General features: G+C 40.8%; 1 protein-coding gene across 4 annotated transcripts in view; it reads left to right on the top strand.

Annotated features, from left to right (window-relative positions):
• DCLK1 (doublecortin like kinase 1) overlaps positions 1-23,392 on the top strand; it is a 553,061-nt gene extending 529,669 nt beyond the window's left edge. For 2 of the 4 annotated variants that reach the window (XM_036299717.1, XM_036299716.1), the window contains exons 17-18: positions 1,727-1,800; positions 17,450-17,625. In XM_036299717.1, the coding sequence (XP_036155610.1) occupies positions 1,727-1,800; positions 17,450-17,507 (132 nt within the window). In that variant the 3' untranslated portion in view covers positions 17,508-17,625. Of the gene's footprint in view, positions 1-1,726; positions 1,801-17,449 lie in introns of all 4 variants that reach the window. The other 2 variants (XM_036299715.1, XM_036299714.1) reach the window with 1 other exon arrangement.
• The last annotated feature ends 4,190 nt before the right edge of the window (positions 23,393-27,582 follow it).

Below are 27,582 nucleotides of genomic sequence, written 5' to 3'. Positions count from 1 at the left end.
ATGACATTTTAACGGTGGACTTCCTGATAGCTAAGGGAAGGGAAGGAGGCATTATTAGATTTGCTCAGCTAGATGAAGAACCAATGACTAAGATGTCAGTTTCAATTTATTTTTCCTCATTTAACCCTGTTTATTATTTTAACCAATAATTTCCAAAATGCTTTAAAGTTCTCTTGCATTTTTATCATGCAAATAGAGCATTTCCGACTAATACAACAAATCCATACTAATCAGGGTGAAAATAATTGTGATACTGGGCTAGAGACGTGGTGTTAGTGACACTTGGCCTGCAGATGGCAATAGAGAACTAGGTACTAAGTGGCCATCTTCCCAGACTGAAACCGAAGTTCAGGCCTTCATCCTCTAGCAAAAGCACAAACAGTGCTTCGTCTTTTTTTTCTAAAGAAAATGAAATGTACATTGTTTAAAAGATTAAAACCTCACATTGCTGTCCCGTGTACACTGGGAGAGCCTGGTTTATAATCAGAATACCAAGTCCTCTGAGGAGTGTTTATTTTAAATGCCTCCTGCTCAGCATCTACTTGAAATGCCTTTTGTGAATTTAGAGGTAGAAGCAGTCGTCAGCATCTCAGCGTTGCAGCATCGCCCTGCAGCATGACCACGCTTGAAAGCACTCATGAGCCTCCTGATAAAGAATGGGTGCAGCTTGTCCAGTCCTTGTCCAGTCGAGGGCAGATTGGGGAGTGGAGTGGGTACACAGCATGATTACTGTTTTTCAAATTTGGGACTGAATCTTTTATTCCTAGATAGCCAAAGGCTAACATCCTATTCCAGGATGAACAACTTAGAGAACTTGTCCTGTCTCCTATTTATTGCACCTTTTGTTAATCATAAGTACTTAACTGTAATATGCATTTTTAATACGCAATGAAAACTATTTTTTTTCTATATTTTCATAGAGAAAATTTACTGCTTTACACTATATATTTTTAGTTCAGAAATGTAATTGATTTTTTAAAAAAGATTGTTTACTGATTTTTAAAGAGAGAAGGAGAGAGAGGGAGAAACATCAATGTGAGAGCAGTCGGCTGCCTCCTGAACCCTTCTCTACCAGGATCTGGCCGAAATCCGGGCATGTGCCCTGACAGGGAATCAAACTGGAAACCTTTCAGTGCATGGGAAGATACTAAACCGACTGAGCCTCCCAGCCAGGGCTAGAAATGTAATTGATTTTTTTAAGCTTAGCTCTGATTTTGAAGATTAACTCTTAAAGGAGGAAAACCAATTTGCTGTAATTATGGGGATTCAAAACCTGATTCTCTTAATCTTTTATTTCATATTTATGAAGCCATCAAATTTAAGCCTAAAGGGGTAAGATTTTTGGGGTTCCAATCTGCTTTCTCAGAGGTGGCTAAAGATGATGTCAGTATTTTATTTAATTGTAAAGCATTTTCCATTCTATAGAATATGAAAAGGTATTTATATTTTTTGAAATTGAGAGGACATTGTTAAATGTGCATTCAAAACCTGTTTGAGAAATTAGATTTTTTTCTAGCAAATGGCCTTTGAGTATTCATGAGAGATTAGTGTCTTTTCTTGTCTTTTTATTTTCAATGTGCAGACTTAGCATATTAGCTAGTCACCCCACAGAAGATGCATTATAATTATATTTCCATGTATAGTCAATGAAGAACAGCTTGGTCTGGAGTCTTAATTCTTTAGCACAATGTTGATCCACTGAGTTGCCCCATTTCTCTCTGCTCAGCTGGACCACGGGTTTACCATCAAGAGATCAGGGTCTTTGGACTACTACCAACAACCAGGAATGTATTGGATAAGGTATGAGATGGTGCAGCTCAACAGTCAGTGTTTCCATGGCAACGTGCTGGCAGTCTCCATTAACCAGTTCCTTCAGTGGATAAACATGCTTTTGATTTGTTATCCAGTCCATATGCTGCTTTATAGTTTCATTTTATTCTTGATTGAGATGCCACACCCCCTCATTCCTTTTTTTCACCCATTATTCACACTGACATTTGCCAGCTTTCTTTCCATTGCACATGCTCAGTATGAATTTCCCTTACAGTTAAAAGGACAGTATATTTAGTGTAAATGACAAAGCATTTTCCTGATGTTGCCAATTAAAGAATGACTTCTAGTGCTGTTCTGTCCCTTAACAAATGGAGCAACAATAGTACCTTAGTGTATGTTCTATAGAAGTATATACTGTCATTTTAAAGTCATCAAGCCCTACCTTGAACTTACTAGATGAACAAAACAATGCATTTACGCTTTAGTAGTAGAAGCTCCTCTAAATAACAATGAGCTATAGAATGCATTGTGTGTGTTGATGAGCTTGTGTTTTCAAATTCTCCACCTTTTTGTTTTCTTTTGTTTTCATTTTATTGTTACCTCTCTCCCTCTGGAAACCCTTTTATGTACTAGCTATTGCATGAATTTATTTTTCAATATTCTGCAACTGTCAGATTACTTAGCTGGCTTATCTGCTCAAGCAAAAAGGACTATGGGAGGTATCGATTTTTTTTTAATGGGGTTAAGAATTCTATCCAATCATTTTTCTATTCCAGCCAACTGCCCTGGCATTTCCTTCAAGGAACATTGTGTGTGTGTCTCTTTAAGTTATCCACAGGCAGGATGGTTTTTGATGATGTGAGAAATGAACTCTGAGAAGCCCTAGGGAACTTTTCTCCATCTTAACATTTCTGAAATGATCTCTAAGTAAAGCTCCACATCTTAGCATTTGTTAAGAAAAATTCCATTTGGTTTGGCACTTGTTTCTCCCAAATGATGGAGCCTACCTCAGTAATGTGGTAGCTTCCTGATGTCATTTCATGGATTAGCTTATTAAATTGTAAAGGAAGGAAGGAAAAAAGGAAGGAAGGAAGGAAGGAAGGAAGGAAGGAAGGAAGGAAGGAAGGAAGGGAGGGAAGGAGGAAGGAATGTGTGCTCCACACACATATACATGGTGGGGCAAAAGTAGGTTTACAGTTTTTTATATGAAAATAATACAATAATTAATAAATAATAATACAAGAATAAACTCTCTCTCCTGTACTCGCAACTGTAAACCTACTTTGCCCCACCCTGTATATACCCTTCTAACTGAAAATTATTGCTCCCAGCTTTTTTCTATAATTAGACACTCAAAACAAAGGATTTAAGGAAGTAGAAAAGGTCACACTTTGACAAACCATCCAAATATACTATAATCATGATAATTTCAAGTCTGTTTAAAGCAAAAAAATACCCAAACTCCAACAAAATATTTCAGTCTGTTTTACATTAAAGGGTTGTTTGTATCTTCTAGACAGATATGCATGCAGGAACTGCACATCAACCATTTCATTTACCTGAGTAAAATAGCTTTATAAATGAAGAAAGAGCTCTGTTTTATTTTAACCTTCCCTTCTTTGGGGGAGCGGGGAGGGGAGGTGGGGAATGGGAGGGCATGGAAATGTTTGGTTAATAATTTGTCCTAATTTGTCCTTGGGAAGATTCTTCTTTTTTACTTTTTATGTGAAGATGATCCATCCATCTTTTACATTTTAATGGAAGATAATATATATTCAGAAGAGTGCATATATCATGAATGAACATCTCAACAAATTGCACACGCCCTTATAAGCAGCACCCAGACCAGGCACAGAATATTTCTAGCACCGCCAAACCCCTCTCTGCCTCCAGGGCCCTTCCAGGAAGGTCACATAGCTCCAAGGGTAAACACTGACCTGGACTCTATCTGCATTAATTAGCTTTGCCTGGTTTTGTCCTTTATATAAATTGAATCACATCATGCTCCATCCTTTTTTTATTGTATGCCCCCTAACCTCAGGCATATTAACCAAAAATATATGACTAAAGTTGATATACAATTAAAAATAGGCATAAAATATGTCTGTTTTCAGTTGTGCACATTTGTAGAATAAAAATTACACATATAAGTTAATCTAATTAAAAAAAAACCTTCAGAAAACTATATCACTAAATTTGTAGGATTAAGGATGGGAGCAAAATGCCAAGTAAACACAATAATTAATAAATGTAGCCAGTATAAAAAGGCCATTTGACTAAAATCTTGGTGATGGTCCCATCAGCAGACAAATGACACATCCCTGAATAATGGGCAGGAGCAGATGGGAGATAATGTCTTTTTTCTTTCACCCATAAACTACTCTGTTTTCCAGCTGGGGGCAGTAACAACAATGTTGATAGTTAATGCTGTATGAAACAGCACACCCAGTATGTAAAGCTAAATTGGAGAAATGGTGCTAAAATCTCATTGGCATATATACTTTACTAGGAAGTTTTATAATGTCATTTAACCCTGGAACAAACTCATTCTCCTCACTGATTGCAAGTGCTTGCTTTTTATCTCCACAGAAGTGGAAGTATTTGTCGAACCAAACAACAGCAGCAGCCAACTCTCTTACATAAACAATCATTACCGGGGAACATCTTCACTCCCAATCCTTATGTTTACAACTGCTATGGCTGTTTTCACTACTCTGAGCACAGCACTTGGGAGTACCCCTTACTTTTTGTAAAGCTGCTCACATCAGGGCATAGGCTGGAGAAAGAACCTCTTCCTGGTGCCCAGAATTGTCTGTCCCTCTTAATAGACTTTTTGGTGATAGCAGAGAAAAGGTGGGCATGCATTTTCTTCTTTCTCACTTTCATCCTCCTGCCCATTAACAGAGAGCTGCTTCCTAGTTGTAGCCAGGGGAGCAGCATCCTGCTTGGCTGCTTTTTCAAGAAGTCCTTGCTCTTGTCAGCCAGAGTCTGGGGGGACACTCTTCCAAGAATGAGCTTCCTGGGACATTCCAGTCCCTCATGACCCTGCTACAAGCCACTGGAAAACATTTTTACCTTGTTACATTTTCTCCTCCTGAAAATGTGTCCTTACCCAAAGAGGATATGGTCACACACATTTCTGCCTTTCTTGAGTGAAGCTGTCTCTGTGGCAGGTGCTATGGCTGACAACACAAGGAAAAGAATTCTTCCATATTTGCAGGCAGAACAAAGCAACAATCAGAACGGAGTAGCCCAATTAAATAAAGCAAATACCAAAACAAGACAAGCTAAAAATGCTAAATGAGATAAAATGAGGTGAACTAGGACAAAAGGGTACTTGAGTTCCCAGGCATGACCTGACTCCAGTGTGCATATTGGATTGGAGCATCATCCTGAAACAGTGAGTAATGAGGCAGAGCGGTGGAAGCGTGCACAGTCTTTGCAAGGCTATTAAATGCTGTCATGCTCAGTTGTTAAAAGAAATGGGGACAGTTAAATGCATCTTGCTCAGCACAGGTTTAAAAAAAGGTTCCTGTGAAGGCAGAGAGGAACTGCAGCCTGGGGTGAGAAGGGCTCCTCAGGGAACCTCAGCCAGAAGCCAGAGATACACAGCAAGCTGCAATACCTTGCAGGTTGCTTTGTGGAAAGCTGCCTTGGCCTTGCTCTGCCCATTGGGAAAGTACTCCCTACTGAGTGCCAGAGCCCTGCAGGAAGGAGGGCAGGTGCTACTGTTCTCAAAAAGGACTGATCACCCTCCCCTGCGCTGTAACAGAAAGTTTAACACAGAAAAGGCATAGATTTAAACGTAAAAACCACCCGAACTGTGATTACAAAGGAAAGTATCAAGAAACTATAAGGGGGTTGGTAGCTATACCTTGATGCTAAAAAGTGAATTATTAGACCAACAGGCTCAGAAGATGGGCATATCTAGTATTATAGTTCTACAAATGGTCATTGAAGGAAAAAGAGGAATAGTGAAACGGGTTGCTAACTGTTTGATATTTTATTGGTAGTGCAGAGCATGTAGAGTTTGCTACTTTGCTGTCCAGAAGCCCTGGTTTTGAATCCAGCCTGTCCTGCTTCCTGCAGTGTGACTGTGGCTAAGTTACATATTCTTTCTCTGATTTTCAGTTTCCCCATAGGTAGAAATGAGAAGACTATTATTAACCTTCAGAATCTGTGGTGAGGATTAAGTGAGATACCTATACAAAAGTGCCTTCATAGGCCCGGGGGGCAGAGGGGGCGGGGGGGGGGGGCGCTCAGGAAAGATGGCTTTTCAGGGTTTCCCTTACTTCCAAGAAAAAATTATACACACTTGAGACAGATTTTCTTGAGAAAAATGTATCTCTCTCCAGATCAAAGCAATTGTTATTAAAGTAGAACCATGAACTGTTTTGCTGCTCTGATTGGGGTAAACTGCTAATATTAGTCATAAGTATTTGTGGCATTACATTTTACTTAAAAGAGGCTACAGCCAAAACTCCTGATGAAGTTTAAGTTTACAATGTTATCCTCTAAGGCAGGAATTGGCAAACTATAGCCAATCAGCCAAATCTGGTTCATTGCCTGTCTTTGTAAATAAAGTTTTATTGGAACACAGCCATACACATTTATTTCTAAATTGTATATGGCTGCTTTTGCTCTATGCAGCAGAGTTAAGGTAGTGTCAAATAACCATATGGCCTGCAAATCCTAAAATATTAATTATTTGGCCTTTCCAGAAGTTCTTCAAATCTTGTTCTAGGGGGGAAATGTTTCCAAATTAAAAGGCACCACCTGGTAAGCTTATTAAAAACTGTATCTCCACCACCTCATGGAATGCCTGACACATAGGAGAGCCTTCACAAATATGTGTTAAATTATTTAATAAATAATGCAACTTTCCAATGAAGGAGAAGTTGATATAGAGGATAAATGTGTTTTTGAAGAGTTTGGAATAAATTAAAGTTTGGACAATGAAATTACATGAGATGCTCTAGAATAGCATCTCATTTATAGCAATCTGAGGGTAAGTCTTTTAGCAAAGCAAAATATTGTTTTTGTAATGAAAGGAGTTACCCCCTAACTGACCTGTTTAGTAAGTTCTGAAGTTTATGGATTTATTTTAAGATAAACTACATCTGTGGTTCTTCTCTAGTTTACTAGGATGATGAAGGAAAAACAGCATGGCAGCTCAATTTAGCTTTGACTATGAGAAAATCAGGAGCTGCATGACAGAGGAAACACATGATCTGTGTCTTATAGGGCAATGATTTTTAAACATCTAATGACAGGCCATTGTAGAGGCAGGCCAATTTGGGAATCTATAAAAAAACACACAACCAAATCAATAGCAGGAGACTACTATAAGAAATGGTGGAGAATTGTCGGGGCAGCTCTGCCCAGGGAACTAATGATTCACTTTAAGAGAGTTGCACCTAAAAGTTAGCTTAGCAGCCCACTGGTTTTCATTCCCCAAGGCTTCCTTTTGCCATTGTAATGGTCACCTTCACTTTAGGGAAATACCATGTCATATATCTAGATACTTGCACTTCCTGGTGAGACCCCAAAAGTCTATTGAATCAAACCAAAATAATCTAAATAAACCTGTCAGTAAGCCAAATAAAATGAGGAGGGTGGATATTTCAATCGATTTGTCAGTTTAATTTTACTAGCAAGCCAAACATTCCTGAAGTGTCAAACAAGTCATAACTCAGTCCCTGCAGAGTGAGGGTGAGTGAGAGAAAGGACTCTGAGATGAATGCTGCAGCCTCACCTGTTCCACCTCCCAGAGAGCATGAATAATGGATGGGCTAAAAGGCAGCATGCACAAAATTGTTCTTTTATTAATGAAACTAGAGGCCCAGTGCACAAAAATTTGTGCACTCGAGGGGGAGGGGGGTCCCTCAGCATGGCCTGTGCCCTCTTGCAGTCTGGGACCCCTCGGGAGATAACGACCTGCTGGCTTAGGCCTGCTCCCGGGTGGCAGAGGGCAGGCCTAATCCCTAGGTGCAGCCCCTGGTCAGGCTCAGAGCAGGGCCGATTGGGGAGTTGGGGCACCGCCCCCTGTCACACTCAAGGCAGGGTCCATGGGGAGGTTGTGGCACCACCCCCTGTCACGCACAGAGCAGGGCCAATCAGGGGGTTGGGGCGCCGCCACTTTCACACTCAGGGCAGGGCTGATGGGGAGGTTATGGCTCTACCCCGTCACACACAGAGCAGGGCCCGTGGGGTGGGAGAGTTGGGGCACCGCACCCTGTCACACACAGAGCCGCAGTGTGATCAAGGGGTTGGGGAGCTCCCCACTTTCAGAGCAGGGCCGATCAGGGGGTTGGGCCGCCTTCCCCTGTCAGGAACAGAGCAGGGCAGATAGGGAGGTTGTGGTCCCGCCCCCTGTCACACACAGAGCCGCAAGGTGATCAGGGGGTTTGGGCCCTGCCCCCTATCACGCTGATCCTGGTGCTGGGAGGCATATTACCCTTTTACTATATAGAATAGAGGCCTGGTGCATGGGTGGGGCTGGCTGGTTTGCCCTGAAGGGTATCCTGGATCAGGGTGGGGGTCCCCACTGGGGTGCCTGGCCAGCCTGGATGAGGGGATGATGGCTGTTTGCAGCTGGTCACACACCCTTCAGGGTGGGGATCCCCACTGGGGTACCTGGCCAGTCTGGGTGAGGGGCTGAGGGCTGTTTTCAGGCTGAGACTGAAGCTCCCAACTGCTCCTTTCTTTCTTTTTTTTTTTTTTTTTTACTCTGGGCCACCTTTAGCTCTGAGGCTCCAGCTCTTAGGCCTCCGCTCCTGAAAGCAGGTATCTGGTTTGTTTCGGTTCTATAATCGAAACTCTGTATCAACTCCAGCTCTGAGATCCTGGCTCGCTGAAAGCTGGTTTCTGGGGTTTTGTTTAGCTTCTATATATGTTACAATGTTTCTTAAACTGCAAGCTCAGAAGCTGGCAAGGCAGGCGGGGAAGTTGCAGTCCTCCGTCACTGAAGCAAGCAAGCCTCATGTTCAGTTTAAGCTGCCTGGCTGCCGGCCGCCATCTTGGCTGGCAGTTAATTTGCATATCACCCTGATTAGCCAATGGGAAGGGTAGTGGTCGTATGCTAATTACCATGTTTCTCTTTTATTAGATAGGATGATTAGTAATAAATTAAGAAAAGCAAAAAGGAAAAGCAGTCAATGTGTGCCCATGAAAAATGCAGTTATTTAAATTCAATCATAACCACCAGGACAGAAAACATTGCCTCACAACTTCAATTAAGCGCATTCTTTGCCAGTCCTGCACATGCTGCAGAACGGAAGTGTTTTTGATCCATAGACTGGAAGGCCTATTTTTTGCTAAAAGAAAAGCATCACCCATCACAGTAGACTGATGGTGATATTAAGCTTATTCCTAGTATTTCATAGGTGAAAGTTTCCCTAGAGAACTATAGCTCCCTTCACGTGGACTGGGAAATTGGTGTTCTGGTTAGGAAACATGTCCATGGTCATGTTAGCTGAGTTAGGATAAAAACTTCGTTCTTCTGACTTCCCCCTATTGCTGTTTCCAAAGAGGATTAAGCTAAGGCTACCAGACAAGACAAGCATTACAGAGTGATGGGCAGCACAGACCAGCAAAAACAAAGCTAATGCTCCAGTTCACATTTGCAGTTCGTTCCTGACCTTCCTCTCCCATGCTCTATTTTTCCTTTAACATTGCATAGATATTCCAGATGGCTAATGTCTTATGCATTTGTGTTGATTTCCAAATTTAATGTTATAAGTAAGGACTTAAAATATCTGAGTACCATGTGGAGTATATAGTCATTTCATTGTAACAAAGGAGGTCACTGACCCAATTCAATAGATGTATCTATTGGTAGAAAAAATGTTCTTGGTATTAGGCAAACACTGTCTTTCATTTATGCATGCCTAGTCTTATGGCAGGAACCAAAATATAATAGACATTATTCTATCTAAGATTTCCAACTACTGTACTATGTACACAGCTACTGGAGTTTCTAAGGTTATGACATTATTTTACCATTCCTCAGTTTTCACACTTGATCTAGGGGCCTTTAAAGAGACTGTGATAACTAAAGATTTACAGTCTGAGGTAGAGATACACAGTGTTTCTTCTGTGTAGGACAGGTTTATATTAGTCTATATCATTTCATTTGGTCAACTATTTATTCTGTTTACCAGGATCCCCAGTTCACTCTTATTTAGCTATGCCCATTACACAGTATAGCAGTCATTAATAGGTACCTATTTTAAGCAACTAGATTAGAGCATCATATTTGGTTATTACTGGTCAACTCCAGAATCTCAAGAGATTTCTTGCTCACCTCTAACCTCTGATAATTAACCCCCAATGCCTGGAGCCGGTCCATGATTGCTGTTTTAAGGGACCTGGCATATATGGCATACTGTTCTTAATATGTTTGCTCACCTTCTTGGCACTATGTGTTTTAACCAAGGTCTCTGAGAAAGGGTGTTTCCCCAGGTAGGGATTTTCCCCTGAAGTTAGGGAGGGAATAAAACCTCTTAACTAAGTGCCAGGCGGGTAATTAATCACTTTAACTATGAACAATCATGCTTAAGCTACATAATCTTTACTCCCTGGAATGGAGATAAGAAACGCCCTAACCTTTGTAATAGAGATTGATAGGATTGAATCAACTGGTATAAATACAGATGTAATAAGACAGCAAGACAGAACTTAGAATACGGAACCAAGAGAGCCAGAACTTAGAACACAGAACTCAGAAGACAGAAGGAAGAAGACAGAACCTACACACAGAACTTAGAATACAGAACTTAGAACACAGAACTTAGAACACAGAACTTAGATTGAGGGAACATGGCTACTGAACCTGGCTGGAGAACCTAGCGAGGGAACATGGCTACAGAACCTGGCTGGAGAACCTGGAGAACCTAGCAAGAGAACATGGACACAGAACCTGGCTGGACATCCTAAGCAGAACCTCTCTGGAGATCCAGACCAGATCCTGGCTGGAGATCCTGGCTAGCATGCTGATCAACTGAACACTGTCTCCGTGTCCTTCCTTCTTTGCCAACTCCGTCCATGCCTTTGAGGACCCCTGGACCTGCTGGGGTTGGACCCCAGCATCTGGCGCCCGAACAGGGACCCCTAGGTAAGCGCCCCACACTCGGGACGGATAGGACTCCACCGTAGGAAGAGGGTGGATAGTCTTTGCCCCACAATCAGGACGGATCAGACTCCACCATAGGAAGAGGGTGGATAGTCTTCGCCGACTCCGTCCACACCTTTGGGAACCCCTGGAACAGGATTCCCCTAGGTAAGCCCCCTCCATTGAGAACCCCCACACTCGGGACGGATAGGACTCCACCAGGGTGCTACAGACCCCCCTATAGAAGATAAGTAGGGTAAGAAGGTGGATAGTACAGAACTTAGATTGAGAAGATGTGCCATACTGAGTCCAAAGAAAGAAGACTCTGTATTGATCTTTAGATTAAGAAGATGTGCCATACTGAGTCTAAAGAAATAAGACTCTGTATTGATCTTTTAACACATATGCTTGCTAGCAGAGGAATTAAGGTTACTCCTAGTCAGACAGAACATTTTATACAAGAAGTATGTCCATGCTTTTCTGAGGAAGGAAAGGTAAATGTAAAGGCATGGGAGAAGGTAGGCCCAAGGAGCCCTATCCTTAACCCCACTGCAGCCTTTCCACCCCGGGAAAGTGCAGGATTGGCAAGCTCTCCCTGGGGTGATAGATCAGGATTCAGGTAATAGCGGGAAGCGCCAATCCTACTCTTAAAATGGATACAAGAGAGCATTTGGGTTTTTTTTCTTTTTAATGCCTGTTTTTAAAAAATAAAAAAGGGGGAATTTGCCGGGAGCCGGTCCATGCTTGCTGTTTCAAGGGACCTGGCATATATGGCATACTGTTCTTAATATGTTTGCTCACCTTCTTGGCACTATGTGTTTTAACCAAGGTCTCTGAGAAAGGGTGTTTCCCCAGGTAGGGATTTTCCCCTGAAGTTAGGGAGGGAATAAAACCTCTTAACTAAGTGCCAGGCGGGTAATTAATCACTTTAACTATGAACAATCATGCTTAAGCTACATAATCTTTACTCCCTGGAATGGAGATAAGAAACGCCCTAACCTTTGTAATAGAGATTGATAGGATTGAATCAACTGGTATAAATACAGATGTAATAAGACAGCAAGACCCAGAACTTAGGAGACAGAACTTAGAACACAGAACTTAGGACAGAGAACTCAGAAGAAGACAGAAGGAAGAACACAGAACCTACAGACAGAAGAACTTCGCTGGAGAGAACATGGCAAAAGATCCTGGACTGAACCTGACTACAGAAATTGGCAAGAGAGCCTGACTAGAACCTGGTGACTGAACCTGGCTGGAGAACCTGGACAGAACCTGGTTGGAGAACCTAGCGAGGGAACATGGACACAGAACCTGGCTGGAGATCCGAAGCAGAACCTCTCTGGAGATCCAGACCAGAACTTGGCTGGAGATCCTGGCTGGAGATCCTGGCTAGGCTGCTGATCAACTGAACACTGTCTCTGTGTCCTTCCTTCTTCGCCGACTCCGTCCACACCTTTGGGGACCCCTGGACCTGCTGGGGTTGGACCCCGGCACCCCAAACTGTGATAATATGGACTTCAGATTATTTTTGAGCTCTTAATGAAGTGGTACATTTCTGAGGAAACTTTTGGAAAGTCTATTCATGTTGGTTCCAACAAAGCTATAAACCATGAGGAAAATAACTGATAAATTAATAAACCTGTTAGGAAATATTAAGTTTTAAGGGCATATCAAGGCAATACCTAAGGACAAATTTACCTTTCAAAGATAAGCATTAGGGAGGAGAGACCCTATTTGCTTGATATCTGGGAATTTTCTGTGGTTGATAAAGAGGAAAGCAGCCTTTGAGAAATGTTAGAAAGGGCTCAGAATTTATATTTGTGATGCAACACTTCAGAGAAAATCTTACATTTCAAATGCTTTTATGGGGGAAAATTATATTTAAAAATTATATAATAGCATATTGCTCTATTTTCTTGCTGAATTCATCTGTCCTGAACTACATATGGGGGCCACAGAATTCAGTTGTAGAAATTCAACCTTCACATAATTTTATAGCCACAATTAAAATTCTAAAGATTTCATATATTACAGTGCTTACTGTGATAAATAACTGGACTTTAATAAGTGGCTGTGAGTAAATAAATATATAAGAGAATATTAACTTTACCTATTGTAAGCATTTGATCATATCTGAAATATAAATTGTATTCTTAAATATTGACTCATAATACATTTAACTTCTTACTCTTGTTGTTTTGGGTCCTTTTTTGTTATTTAGAAAGTACATAATTATCTAAAATAATTTAATTCTGTATTAATTAAGAAATATTTAATAAGTCCCTAAATATGTGTGTCACAGTCTGCTAGGCATTCTGAAAATGCAAGAGTTTCAGATTCTACCACAGAGGAGCTTGCGTGTTATTTGGGGAATAAGCACAGAAAAGATAATAAGGGTCCTGTGCTCAATAAGTGACCAGAATGTGGTCAAGAATGATTGCCTGAGGGATTTGGAAAGAAAAAGGGTGATGTAGGAGGTGAATTTTATTAAATCTTGGGAAATAGATACATTTGAGTAGGCAGGAAGGAGGAATAGTATTTTCAGGTTGGTGAACATCTTGAGCCAAAATGTAGAAGTGAGTGTGATTAAAGTACATTCACAGATATACCCGGTAGGACTGTTTTGATTGCAAATAAGGAAAACCCAAACCAAACTGGCTTAAGCAAAAACAAAATGTATTATTTTATAAAATCTGTAAGGTCCAAAGGTTGGCTTTAATGATGGATAGACTCAGCACTCAATCAGGGTTTGGTTTATTTTCATCTCTCCACTCTACATCCCTGTGTTGGCTTTAGTTTGGAGCTTCATGTAGTACCAGGATGTGGGAAGCAGCTCCAGTCCTACTATCCTCCCCAAGTTGGGATTCATTATAAATATGAAGTCCCAGCAAAAGTCTCCTTATGTCCTGTTAGCTGGATTGGGTGCCTATCCTGCCAATCATGGGTACTGAGGAATGCAGTAAGCTCAAGTTTGCTCCTGAGTCACCAACCCACCTGGCCCCATCTCAGAGATGGGGGTAGGATCACCTTCACGGGAACCACAGAGTATGGTAGTGAAGGAAGTCCAAAAAGAAACTGAGGAACGGTTAACCCTAGACAGAGTAAATGATGCTGTGCAAGAAAATCAAATGAGTAACAGTGAGTATGCTGATGTTATGGGATCATTTTGAATAATAAAAGGAACTAGACACTGGAAATTTTTATTGTAGGCATGTTGTGAATGTTAGGACAAATAAATGGACTTTATGAGGAATTCTAAATAAATCAGACTTAAGGGTAATTGACCTGTCAGCTGTGTGTCAGATGGACTGGGGGTTCAGTGCTTAGGAGGCAAATGCTGTGACCTCTGTTGCCCTTTCCTATATTTCAAAAGCACAGACTTGTAGAGTATCTGCTGTGTGCCATGGACTGTGGAGAGCACAGAGAGGATGCCCAAGACTTGATCTTGCCTTCCAGAGCATCTACAATATAACCAAAAAGACAGTGAATTAGAGTTAATTATGATCTAGACAGGCTGCACAATGATAACAGTACCAGGTTTCAAGGGAACACATGGAAGGAAGAAGTAATTAAAACCAACCATAGTCCATGGAGCTGGAAGCAGAGTGAGTATCCCTGTGGACAATGAAATCTTCTGGAGCATCTTTGAGAGCAAGTCAGTTGGGAGCCCTAAACATTAATTATGTGGCTTTTGAGAATATTGCAAGGGCTTTGGGAAGTAGGAAACTGCCTCTCTGTCATCAGACTCAGGGCTCGCTAAGAGTTTACAGGTCCAAGATGGAATTGTATGTACAGTGCATCCTGGCATGCAGACCTTGGCCTGGAAAGGCAAAGCATTGGACAAAGAATGTTTTATAAATTCTCTTTCAATTCTTTAAGTCTATAAATCCGATAGAAACAGCCATCATATCCTTATTCCATGACATGTGATCATAACATATTTTCCAAAAAATAATTGGTAAACTGGCTTGTATGCTACCTGAAAGTACAGAGGCATTTAAACACTAGGTGTCACCTACAAATATGAGCAATTATAAAGCTGCACTACAGAAATTGCTAGGAGTGGGGAGAACTGGCCACTTAAAAGGAACAGGGCAAGGGTTCTCTATGCCAAGGGACAAATAAGGAAGAGAATAGGATTGCCCATATAAAGATGTAGAGAAATGAAAATAAAACAGGGGAAAGGGACTATCCAAGCATGGACTCAATACTGTCACCAACTTCTGCATAAACAACATTATGGTATTTGTAAAGAAATAACCTATTTCAGTGGCTGAAGCCAAGAGTGTGACTTGATGCAACTGAGTAAATTATGGGGAGATGAGTTAAATATGGAGAAGGTGCCAGTGAGAGTGGGGAAGGGGAGTACTCTGATATAAGTTCTAATAATTGTATTGACCTTCAGTTACTTAATTTTAAAACAATATATTATACCAAATTGTAAAGGAAGGAAGGAAGGAAGGAAGGAAGGAAGGAAGGAAGGAAGGAAGGAAGGAAGGAAGGAAGGAAGGGAGGAAGGAAGGAAGAGAGGGAGGGAGAAAGAAAGAAAGGAAGGAAGGAAGGAAGGAAGGAAGGAAGGAAGGAAGGAAGGAAGGAAGGAAGGAAGGACACAACCCTTCCATTTCTGGCCATCTTAGCTATGTAGAAAGCATTTGCACATCTATCTTTACCTATAGCAACTCTGGGAGGGTGGGAAGGGATTAGGTCTGCTCCTCATTTAACTGAGAACAGAGTGAATGATTCACACAGCCAGCAGTGGACAGAGCAGGACTCATAATCCCTGCCTATAGCCTAGTATGCACTTCTTCCCCACACCCGAAAGCCTCCATTCACTAGTCAGTATTAAGTCCAATACCAAGGACTTTTTTCTTTCTCAAGAAGGTAGAAATAGAAATATTTTTTTTATGAGCATGAGAAGAGCTTATATTACTCTTGGATTAACTACAGAATGGTTTTTATGTAAGTCAGACTAAAGACATGTCTGTTTTTTGCAAACATCTCTGCACAAACAGATATTTTTAGTTTGCTTTGAAAGCAAAATACCATGTGCTGTGACTTTACAGTGTTTTAAATAAAGTTAGGAATCTGAGTTTATGATGCTAAAAATAACAAAATCAGTGGGAATAAAATTTAACTAGTAGAAGAATGAAACATAGACATTTCAACAAACCAGTTATTGAATAATTGTATTAACAATCTAGTGAAATGACAAGTAAATTACTAAACTTTATCTTCCTCATTGAGTCTATAAAACTGTTATTCAGTTTGTGGACAGTTTTAAAGCAGCACAGCTCAACCTAATGAAGTCATTTACTCTATCAGTTCTACACGCTGCCTCTTTTTCCCTCTTTATTAGTTCATTTCAGAACTTTGATTGCCCTACTTTAGATCTAAGATTGCTCTAATGCTATACTACAGTTGTAAGAGAGGCATAGTTTTCACTTTGTTCTCAGAACCAGGCCAGCTATAAATTTATCTCCATTCTTTGAAGAAGCTAATAGTAAATTTTCAAGAGGAAAAAATAATGGTATATATCCCTGTAGAGGATAAGTAATCTCTTAAAAGCAGAATAACCTCCAGGCTACATCCTTTTAAAGAGGGACTTTCAAACAAGGATGCCTTCAAGCTTTTATATGTATTCTATATTTTTCATCAGGTTTTGTACCTGCTCTTCTGCTCTCTGTGTAAGGTTTTTCTGTAATGACACCGTTCCTCCCACACCCATTAAATCTGTAATGAAGTCATGCCTTCCGTTCCCAGTTCTGATGTCATAATAGCTTCCAGAGTTGCGGCTGGATCGCACAGCCTGGCGATCATCTGAGGTTCCTCAGGAAAATGAGGATTGGAGACCAGGAGCTGAAATACCTACAGAACTGAATCTCAGTTTCATAAATCACCACGTACTATGATGAAAATGAACTTTGTAAAGAAAAATCCTTGGAAAGTTTCCATTTGGTTTAATTGCACTCAAAGCAATTTTCAATTTCAGACATTGGTTTCATTAAAATTAAAACAATTCTTCCCAGAGATTCGGCTGTACTCCCTCGTCAGCAGATAATAAGATAATTTAGAAGGAGAAGGTGCTAAAATAATAGAATGAGCTTGTGGCTCTGTTTCCATGTCTGACAACTTCATCACTTTTTATCTTTATTATACAGTTGCCTTGAGCTGAGTGATGATGAATGAGGCACGCCTGGCATCCTCACATGTTAGACACACAGGCCTGGGATGCCCATTTACTAGGGGTCTCTGGGTGGCCAGGGTGCCACCAGAGGTCATGGTTGCAGAGTTAGGGGAAGTCTGGGGCGGGCTGGGGAAGAATTGAACCCACAACATCATCCATCCTGCCTGTGCCTGCTGATGTCATGATCAGGTGCTCCTAGCAGCTACAACTTGGGGAGCAGAGAGCTCCCCAACAGTGGTAATTGTTGTCAACAAAAAGTAAGCCATAATGGATAGGTTACTTTGGCCAGTATATTTTTCTGACCTCAGAATTTCAGAATTTCTTGTGCCCTTTCCTTCAGCCTAATTGTCCTCTTTCTCATTTTATGCCCCTGCTAGACCACCGCTCTTGATAAGGAGAGGCAGGTTTTCCGACGAAGATGCAACCAGGATGTGAGGAGCCGATACAAGGCACAGCCAGCTCCGCCTGAACTCAACTCGGAATCCGAAGACTATTCCCCAAGCTCATCAGAAACTGTTCGCTCCCCAAACTCGCCCTTTTAATAAGACCCTTTTACTCGAAGTCCTAGCCTAACCCTTTGAGACTCTGATTTTTTCCCCAAATTATGTAAAACAGTTTCATCTGATCTATCTAGCACTTAGAAACAGAAAGTGTGTTTTCTGGTACCTTTGTAGTAATTTCCCTTTGCTGAATAAGATATGTTGTTTGTAAAGATGGCAACTTGCTGCTAATAGGATCCTCAAAGGGTTAAGTCTACTTTGCAACTTTTTAAAATTTAAAAGCAATGAATATTTTCATCAATCAAACTAGGATCTGCAGTGTGTAATAAGCACATGTTAACCCTCTGAGTGCATGGTTTTTGGAGACCCCTTGGGGAATTTTCCAGGCCTTTGGATTTATAGACACATTTCTTGATTTTGCTGCAGATCTAGGGGTGTTTTTAGATGCCACAATATCCAGAAAAGAAAGGCACCTAGAATGATATCTTGCTTTTCCTTTTCTATAGGTTTAGATCATGGCCGTTTTATAACTTAGGCATAAACACCCCTCTTTCTTCTTCACAGTCCTATTAAGAAAGAGACTTTTCTCATTAGAGGTATGACTTTCAGCTGCTATGAGTTCTGCATCCCAAGTGGAGGAAATTGGTCCTGTGGCAAACAGCCTGACCCACAAAAGAGATGGTACCCCCCTCCCCCCAAATTATCTCCATATGAAGATGTGCTGATATCACTCCAGAAATGCTGCTTCCACATCAGCTGCTGCTAGTGCCAGCGCAGACCCTCGGGAAGGCACACACATACCTTGTCTTGTGCTTGGTGAGGGAGGGTCTGCCTGCTCAGTATGAGCCATCTACAGGACAAAAAAAAAAAAAAAAAAAAAAAAAAAAAAAAAAAAAAAAACCTGGTAGAAAAAGAGCAATAAATTGCCAGGTGCTCTATAGGACTGGAATTTCAAACAGAAAGAGGAAACAAGATCCTGGTCTTTTTTCTCACCTGCTTTTCCATGCACTGCTGTCTTCAGTGTGAAATCCATAGAGTATCAAATCCATACACAGGAGTGCTGGAGCACAGGGGACTAGAGGCAAAGTGTTTTGCAAGGTGGCCAAGGAGAAAGCACAGTCAGAAAACAATCTAGAATATTTTTAAAATGGGTTTTAAGGAAATAAAACACTGATAAAATCATTTCCTGTGTACCTTTAGGTTTCCTACATATGATCTCCCAGGAAGAACAGGATAGGAGAACTGGAAGATACCACTGAGGATGAAACTTCCATTCCCTAAGGTGCCCTTTTTACACACCGCTGTCTTTAGCTATCTAGAGGGGCATGTTATTTTTCTCTCTATGGGTCAAGTCCTGTCTGACACCTGAATTGTCACTCCTGTGACAAAACCTTGATCCCTAGCCCTGTATCTCCATTGAGTTTCTTCTGGGATGTGTCACATTTCAGAATGGGAGCCTCCTGTGCTTTACTGTGATGCTTAGAGAAAAGCCATGGTGTCTTGGAGGCAGGGACCCAACTCAAATGTCCTCCTAAGGTTTGCTCAGTTTTGAGATGCAGGAGACAACCAAAGAGTGAGGTCTCATAAAATTTGCATATGTAAAGCTGAACAGCACTTACTGTCTCTGTTTTGAATATATTTCAATATCTGAAGGTCTTTGACATTTCTTTATTTTCAAATACACATTTGTCTTCAATTACTGCTTTTACTCTTTAGCTCATAAACTATGCCCTATGTTAATATAGAGTTTAAGGTCCTACCATGTCATGATTTTTACAAGGTAGTTCCCTCAATTTTTTGCTCTTCTACATTTAGGTTTATTTCTTTAGTCTGTGTTGTCCTGACATGTAAGCAGTAGATTATTTATTAAAAGTTGTCCCCCTTTTAGAGAGTCCTGAAATGATACCATACAATATCACAGAGTAGCACAATTCAGTCAAGGTTGGGTGAGGGCAGAATACCAGGAAAGGTGTTGGTGTGTAGAAAGATTCCACATCAGTGAAGTACCCAGAACTGTTCAGAAATACTGCTTTGTCTAGAACTATAAAGCAAAGCACTATTCTAAGTAACACTGGAGTAGCCATATAACTTGGCCTCAACTCTAAATGTGTGACTCTGAAGAATCTTATGAGCAGAGACCTACCTACAAAAGATTTCACTTTCCTTTCTTTCTCTGAATTACTGCTTTTCCCGTGGACATTACATGTATTGGTACAGCATTTAGTGTACAGAACTTATAGTGCATGGCTCAGCCTTTTTCCATCCAAGTTTTGGGAGACTGTGGACCATGTGAAGCTGGGGAGTGTTTCGCAACCACTTCAGAGAGCAGCTCGGAAGAATATAGGGCCCATTCAGCATGGAGAGCCCAACGCATTGCTGTCGAATTTGTGATTTATGCTGAGTAAACAGTGTATGTGATATGTCAAGTAGAAATGTTTAGTAATCAGATGGAATGCAATCTTTTCAGCATCAAGCTGTCAAGATCCTGAATATGAGAAGTGTATGCAAAGGGTTAACAGACAAGCACAAGGCATGCTGATTACATTGGTATATTCAGACTGCTTTGCTTTTAGCCAATGCTTTCTAATTTTTTTTTCATGACATTCTTGGGATAGTTCAAGTTTGAATTCATTAAGTGATAGTGTTCTTTAAGTAATTTCTATAACCAAATTGATCTTTTCTTTCACTTCATCATCAAATAAATATGTACCATTATGGGAGTGTACTTCTGTAATTATCATTTTAATCATTGCCATAAGTGTTTCCATATTTTTTTCTAAGTATTTAATATAGCTCTTATGGTGTTAGTATGGTGATGGGGACTGTCTTTCCTTTATTAATACATAATCAACCATATAGTATTTTCAAGAAAATTTTAAGATTCAACTTTTCAGTTCATTAGTAGACTAGTTGAGAAAGAACACTTCCATTACTTGCATTGTGTAAATCATCTCTGTAGATGATAACTGTTCATATTGATGAATACTTTTTTGCAACATTGTAGCAGAAATCACTTTATTCTTCACAATCAATGAATATGTGGTTTTCTCCAAATCGTTAGAAGGAAAAGTAAGATTTCAGTCATTAAAAATGTTTTTACAGTAGCCCTCATCTAACTTACTCATGGTGCATATTAAAATAAGCAGAGAAAAATGCAAATAAACTACTGAAAATGCTTGGTGTTTTGTATTCCATGAGACCTCATGCAAGTGTTCAGTACCCCCCTGGGTTGTGTCTAACAGCCTGGTCAGATATTGTTGGAAGAAAGCAATATATCCATGAAGAAAAGCTAAAATTGCAATCCTTTACCCTTTGAAGCATATTACAGTTGGAAAAAAAGAGGAAGGAAAAATTGACTTAGTTTAGAGGGTCACAGAGCTACCAAACTCCATTAAATCACGGTGGTTTGTTGGCCAAGGGCACCCATTCGACAACTCCATCCCCCTGCGGTAGTGCAATTGTGCTTGAGGGAGAGCTTTGTTAATATTATTGTGTTGCCTGCTAGCCCTCTAAGGGTAAAAAATCTCTTGAATTTCTATGATAAACTACTTTCAAACTACTTTTAATTGAACCATAAAAAGGTGCCCTAAGCTGGCTTGCTCTAGAAGGCCTGTGTCAGAGTGAAGGCTCACTTCCTTCTCACCTCTGCCCAATTCTCCTGAGATAATAATAAGAAAACCTGGTATGTCTTCTCCTTCACTGAGATTTCAGAAGTTTGGAAAGCACCAAGATCCAAGATGGTGGTTTTTATGCATTCATTTGGATGTAGGTTTCAAAAATAAATAAATAAATAATACACCTGGAATATATTGTAGATAACGTCTTTTCTATAATTTGTAAATCACTAAATTTTTAAGTCTTACATGATATATTTTTTTCTCAGTCAAACTTTTTTTAAAAATTGAAGTTGGTCAGTTCAAAGATTAGTTTTTCCTTTGTGTTGTCTGCTACTTGCATTAGGAGTTGGGAAAAATACTCTCAGATGAACCCTTTGCATGCAGTGATAGAGGGTCAGATATATGCTTCTTTGGGAATTATGTGTTTCTTTAGTTAACAAGTTTCAGGAAGCCATTCTAGTCTGTTGGAGAAAGTAGTGATTCAAAATACTTCCAAAAATAACATTTTTGTCAATTCAGTTATGATCAGAAGAGTGTCAACTAGCACATTTTAAACTTTTGTTGTTTAAAAACAAATAAATCAACAGCACTTGAGGACACACTAAACACTTGACACTTGCAAATGTGCTTTTAAAATGGCTCAATGGTGCTTATACATGAAACAGTAGCAAATGGGGTCCCAAGGACTGTCACAAGAATCTTTAATTTTTATGTAATTACTAGGAGCCCAGAGCGCAATTGGAAATCACACGGTGCTGGCCACTCTCTCTCTGACCCTTGAAGCAGCCATGGCCGCTGCTGGTCAGGCCTTCCCCCAGCTCAGGCGCATGGAGGCCCCTGCCGCCCCACCCCTGAAGCTGTGCGCGCAACCTCCTCCTGTCCGGTCAGCCCATTATGGCGTCCTGGTTAATTAGCATACACACACACACACACACACACACACACACACACACACACACACTTGAGGTGGAGGTGCTTTTAAGCCAGTCTTTTACTTTTTAATATCTCAAATATGCAACCATACAGTGAGTAACATTAAAGGTCTTAAACTGGTGAGAAACAGGAAAGTCAATGCAGAGACTTAGAAGGCTTCTATTTGGGTGGGCTTTTCTTCCCCTTGGTTTGTTCCCCTGATCCCCACCCCTATTGCTGCTGCTGCTGCTGCTTCTGTTATTGTTGGGCTTCACACTGAAGTTGTAGTGATCATTTCTCAGTGAGGGAGTTTCTATCTTGCAGCATTTTGATCATGAGGTTTATGATATCTTGCCCTTGGAGACAAGAGAGAGATCTCGTTTATTTCTTTTTCCCTAAAGGAAAAGCAATCTTTACAACTAAAACAACCTGCAAATTTCCTCAACATTCTTTTTTGATCAACTGAAGTGAATTCCTTAATGTTGCTTCAATGTAAAATTGTATATTTTTGTCTGTGATACATTTTAGTAATTTAAAGTAAATAATAGTTCTACAAGCTTTCACATTTGGTATAAAGAGAAAGTAGGACTTTAAAAGTGATGATAAAGATGCTATAATGTCAGTTCATTCCAGTCCAATTCAATGTGGTAAGAAAAAGATCTTGAAGTTCTCTAGGGACAATTTTTCACTTGCCATTGACATTAATCTTTGATGTATTCTCAGGAAAAAAATGAGAAGAAATTGAAACCAGTCCAAGGTTAGAGTCATAGCTTCTATAACTTTTTAAAATGTTTTATTAGGAAATTAATAATAGCATTTTTCATTCTGATTGAAAGAAAATGATTAAAGAATTAGTTGAGTGTGAAATTAAATAGTATTTTGCTCATGCACACTAAAAAGGTGGGTTAGGAACTTGATAAATTTATACAAGTTTCTGAAAGATTTCAATTTGGTGCAAGAAAAAAAGTTCAATGTTTCCTTTGAAATATTGAATTTATCAATTGCTGCATGGATCAGATGGCATAGGTTAATTTTTTATTTTGAGAATCTTAATGAAATAACTTTCAAATGATTTGTATACATGATTAAAGCTGGAGTGACATCTAATTTTTTTCCTAATCTCTCAGTTTAAGCTAATAAATATAGGTTAATGTGGAATGAAGTCATCTGTGATATATTATCTTCATTTATCAACTGAGTTCTTTTGATGTTGCTTGTTTTTATGTAAAACATGTTCTTAAAGTTAATAAAATAATAGTAGTTGGTGTGTGAACTACTATGTAATACCTTAGCTGCAGTGTCCACTGCTCAGTTCACTTTGTCATGATGGAATAAAATTTCACTTTAGTTCACTTCATAACTGACACATTCAGTCCACAAAGGAATAACCCAGCTGTGTTCTTGGGGAGAATTCTCTCTATGCAAGGCTTTAAAAAATTAGTCATGCGGTCAGAATGTAGTTTTCCCACATGTCCTCCATAGCAGAGTATATATTTCATAAGCATAATTCAAAAACAGTTATTCCAAAAATGTCCCTTTTCATATATTACCTTCCTGCCTGGGCCAGTGACTTGGATAAACACAAAGAAATAAATACAATTCAGCCTTACTTTATCCTTCAACCTATATGTACAAGCTCTCCAGAGAAGAGGGTTGTTATATCTACTAACCTACAATTAGCTACCATTTTTATAGCAATTTCCCATCAGGCATTCCACATGCAATATTGATCTTAGAGGAAATTGCAAAATGGCATAATGGAATAAAGTTCTTTTCTCTGTGAGTTTTTCAATGTTAGGAGATTGAAAAGTTGGCCAGCAAAAGTGACTGCTTGTCTCCTGGTGTCCTGTGAAGGTGCCAGAATGTCTCCAGGAGCTTGTAAAATTAGCAGTCACCTTCCCTGCCATCTACATGCTACCACCACAGTGACTGTTTTTCCTTTTGTTCCTCTGCGGTGAAATCGAATGGTCCTTTCCAGGCTCTTAGGGCAACTGCTGTGAAACAATAGCTAATGCGATTACTTCCTAAAGGCCATTACCTTATTTTATGAGTCTGGCAGCTCTGCCAAAAACCTGCCATCAGAAAAATGGGCCCTGATGCAGAAACCAACCCTAGGATTGAAGATGATAAGAAAATTGAGAAATTTCTGCCACGTGAGGAAATTGGGAAAGGAAGGTGTTCCACAACACCAGATGGCTGTGGTAGTTAGAATGGTGGGATTTGTTATGAACAAATAAGGAAGCTATGCAAATGGAGGTGAATAGGTAACAAGAAACAGGTAAAGAAACACCATGGGAAATGTCATATATATCCTTAAACAGAAGAAAAAAAGCTTTGTTCAATCTTAGAAGGTAGCCTGTTTCCTGGAGCTCTGGGAGGAGCACCAAGGGAAGAGGAGGAACCCCGCCCAGCCAGCTGGAACAGCCAAATCCATGCTGGCCATCAGCACTGTGACAGATGTCCCTGCCAGCTTGCCTACACATTCAAATCAGTCATTCAAACATTTCTTGAGTAAGTGCCAATGACACACAAGCCACTTCATTTTGGCTTAGAAAAGAAAGGAAAATTCAATTGTCCATTTTTGTTTTTATTATGGATCAGAAGACTTTAAAGACAAGAAAATAGATCTCCAGCTGGAAGGTCTGCATTTATTCTGAGACTCCTGGTCCAGAGTTCAGATACATAAACACCCACCTCCAGGGAGAATGTGTTGACGGGAACATGGACACTCTCACTTAAAGATGTGCGGCTACCATCTGCTTGATCAATGGTGCACACAGCCAGGGTACTCTTGGCTTTTCTCCTGGCCTCTGAGGTAAGAGGCACCCCAGAGTCCTCTCTGCCATCTATAATTAGCACACAATTTTAAACTCTGTTATAGATGGATACTGAACTATATCCATTTATTCAACAAGCATTATCAAGTACCTCCTGTATGTTATGTGCAGTGGAGGCTAAGATGAACAAGACTCAATTCCTATTCTTAAGAATCTGAGATTTAGTGAGAAATCTTCCACTCTGGATGGTCATGGGTTGGGTGCCTGATTTAACACTCACAGATGGCTTGACAGAGTTTGTCCGGGATATGGCCTTCCTACAAGCCCAACACTAGCCCTCTCAGCATGTGTAGACAGAGTGGGTTGTCCACAAGCCAATTATCAGTAGCATGAAAACACATTTGTGGCATTTTTGTCACAATAATTCATATGTCACCCATAGAAAAACCCTAGAAGGAGGAAAAGGAAGGGAAGAAAAGAGGAAAGAGAGAGAAAGAGAGGGAAGGAGGAAGGACATAAAAGCTGCCTTAGACCAAAGTTGTCATGGTCTTAAGATCTGGTGTATCATTTGGAGAGTTTAAAAGAAAGGAACAATACTGTCTGACAGCATGTCCCTCAAAACTAGTTCCAGGAGATGTTCTGTGGGAATCATAGAACATTAATTAGTGTGGATTTAACATGACTTTTGGTCTTTTCTATACCCTTCATGCAACTGAGCAGTTTCTCTGTGATAGGCTGAATTATAAGATCCCATCAATAGCACCATCAGTGCATTTCTATAAGCAGGAGGTAGAACATTTTACAAGAATGTTCCAATGCCCACACTTTACTATCCATTCTTTCCTTGACTTTCAAGATCCCCTCAGAAAACTCATTCCTCACCACCTGGAAGGATATACCTTGAACCTGCACTCATGAAAATTTCAGCCTGGGATGCCCTACCCCATCTGCCATCTAGGACAAGTTATCTATTTCCATTTCCAGCAAGTTCCTAACAGGTGCCAGTCCCTCTGCTGGATCCTGGGTCACAAGATAAAATACCTAAGTACTGCCCTCCCCATGTTCAAGGTCTTGTGTGGGAAACAAATAAATAGAGAGGTATTATCGAGCATTGTTAGGGCTGTGACAGAGAAAGCATGGGACACTTTGGGAGCACGTTGGAAGCTCATCTAACTACAATGAGGGGAGGGGGGACTCAGTGAAGACTTCCTCCAAAAAGTGCCCCAGAAGGATAAGAATGGACTACAACAAGAAGGAGGCAGGTATTCCAAGCCATCTATATATAAATAAAGAGCCAGGGTCCGTAACATCCAAAATGACCGAAGGCTTGACCAAACGCCAGGCAGGGGGTGGGAGGGGCAGGGTGAGGCGGCCACAGTGGGGTCGTTAGCCTCCAGCCAGGGCGGCCCGCTGCCTCGGCGGTTGACTCCAGCAGGACCTGGGCCCTCCCTTTCTGTGGACCAGAGGCCCTTTTCCTGATATCATGTTCCCAGGATCTCTCAGACCCATTTGTGGAAGTCAGGCAACACTGAATGTGGTCATCCCACCCTGGGGACTCCCAGGGCTGACAGCAAGGGTGGGCTTCTGTGGGGTCCCCTCTGTTATGCGATCCACGGTTGCTACATCCTTATGTTGACTCTGGCAGGACTTAGGCCAGTCCTCTATGTATCTGAGGTCTCGCTACCTATACCAAAGCCCCCCGAGTCTCTGAGACCCCGATGTAGAAATCGCCTGTTGTTGTCATCCCACCGTGGGGACTCTCAGGGCTTACACTGGGGGAGTGTCTTGGTGGGGTCCCCTTTGTTGTGGTGTCCAGAGTCCCTTTAGTGTTTCCTGGGGGTCCTCACCTTGACTCTGGCAGGACTTGGGCTGGGCCTCTGTGTATCTGTGGTCCTGCTCCCTATACCAAAGCCCCCAAGTCTCTGAGACCCGGATGCAGAAATTGCCTGTTGTTGTCATCCACCCTGGGTGGAATGATTCTGTTTTAGGGTCCAGGGTCCCTCACTTCTCCCTCATGTTCCTCACCTTGAGCCCTGGCTACCCAAGTTCCCTGAGGAGGTGGGGTGGGGAGAGGTGCAGTTTTCAACATACAAACAGGTAGCCCAACTTTGGGAATTTAAATTCCTGCCTCATTCACCTTATACTGTTAAACCCCAAATGTAGATACTATACCTACTATGATCACTCTCAAGATTTTAAACAAAGCTAAGATAACCAGTTGAGCAACTCTATTCATTAAAGACAGCCTAAAGGCAATGATTTAAACCTTGAAAGCAGAAAGCTGGGGAGAGCCACATGGACAGTGGAAAAAGGGGGGTGAGATGGAAAATTTCTCTGGTAATAGCCAAGAAGTGAATGGTTTTCAAGGGGTATAAGAGCCACCTGTACTATGGAAGCAGGATGATTCACATCCCCACAGAGACAGTCACATTACCTTGAAAAGATTTTAGGTAAATCTTATGAAAATGAGCTAATGGTGAAGGATGAGAAAGAAAAATAAACCACTGAAATGGGTGGCCTGGGGAAATGTTTGGAGGAAGCATCATCTCCTACCATGTGACCCATCAGAATTGAACATGGGGTCAATAAGTTTGAGAAGGTTTAGGACTGCTAAAGAAATGCCCCCTTTCTCTTACCAAAGCATCTTGGCCTCCTCACCCCTCCCTATGGAAGTGTCAGGATGGTGCTTTATGATGTCTAAATT

This window comes from Myotis myotis, unplaced genomic scaffold (assembly GCF_014108235.1).
Source record: "Myotis myotis isolate mMyoMyo1 unplaced genomic scaffold, mMyoMyo1.p scaffold_m19_p_3, whole genome shotgun sequence".
Taxonomy (NCBI): domain Eukaryota; kingdom Metazoa; phylum Chordata; class Mammalia; order Chiroptera; family Vespertilionidae; genus Myotis; species Myotis myotis.
Note: the sequence above shows the minus strand (reverse complement) of the source record. Positions and strands in the feature narration are given on the sequence as shown.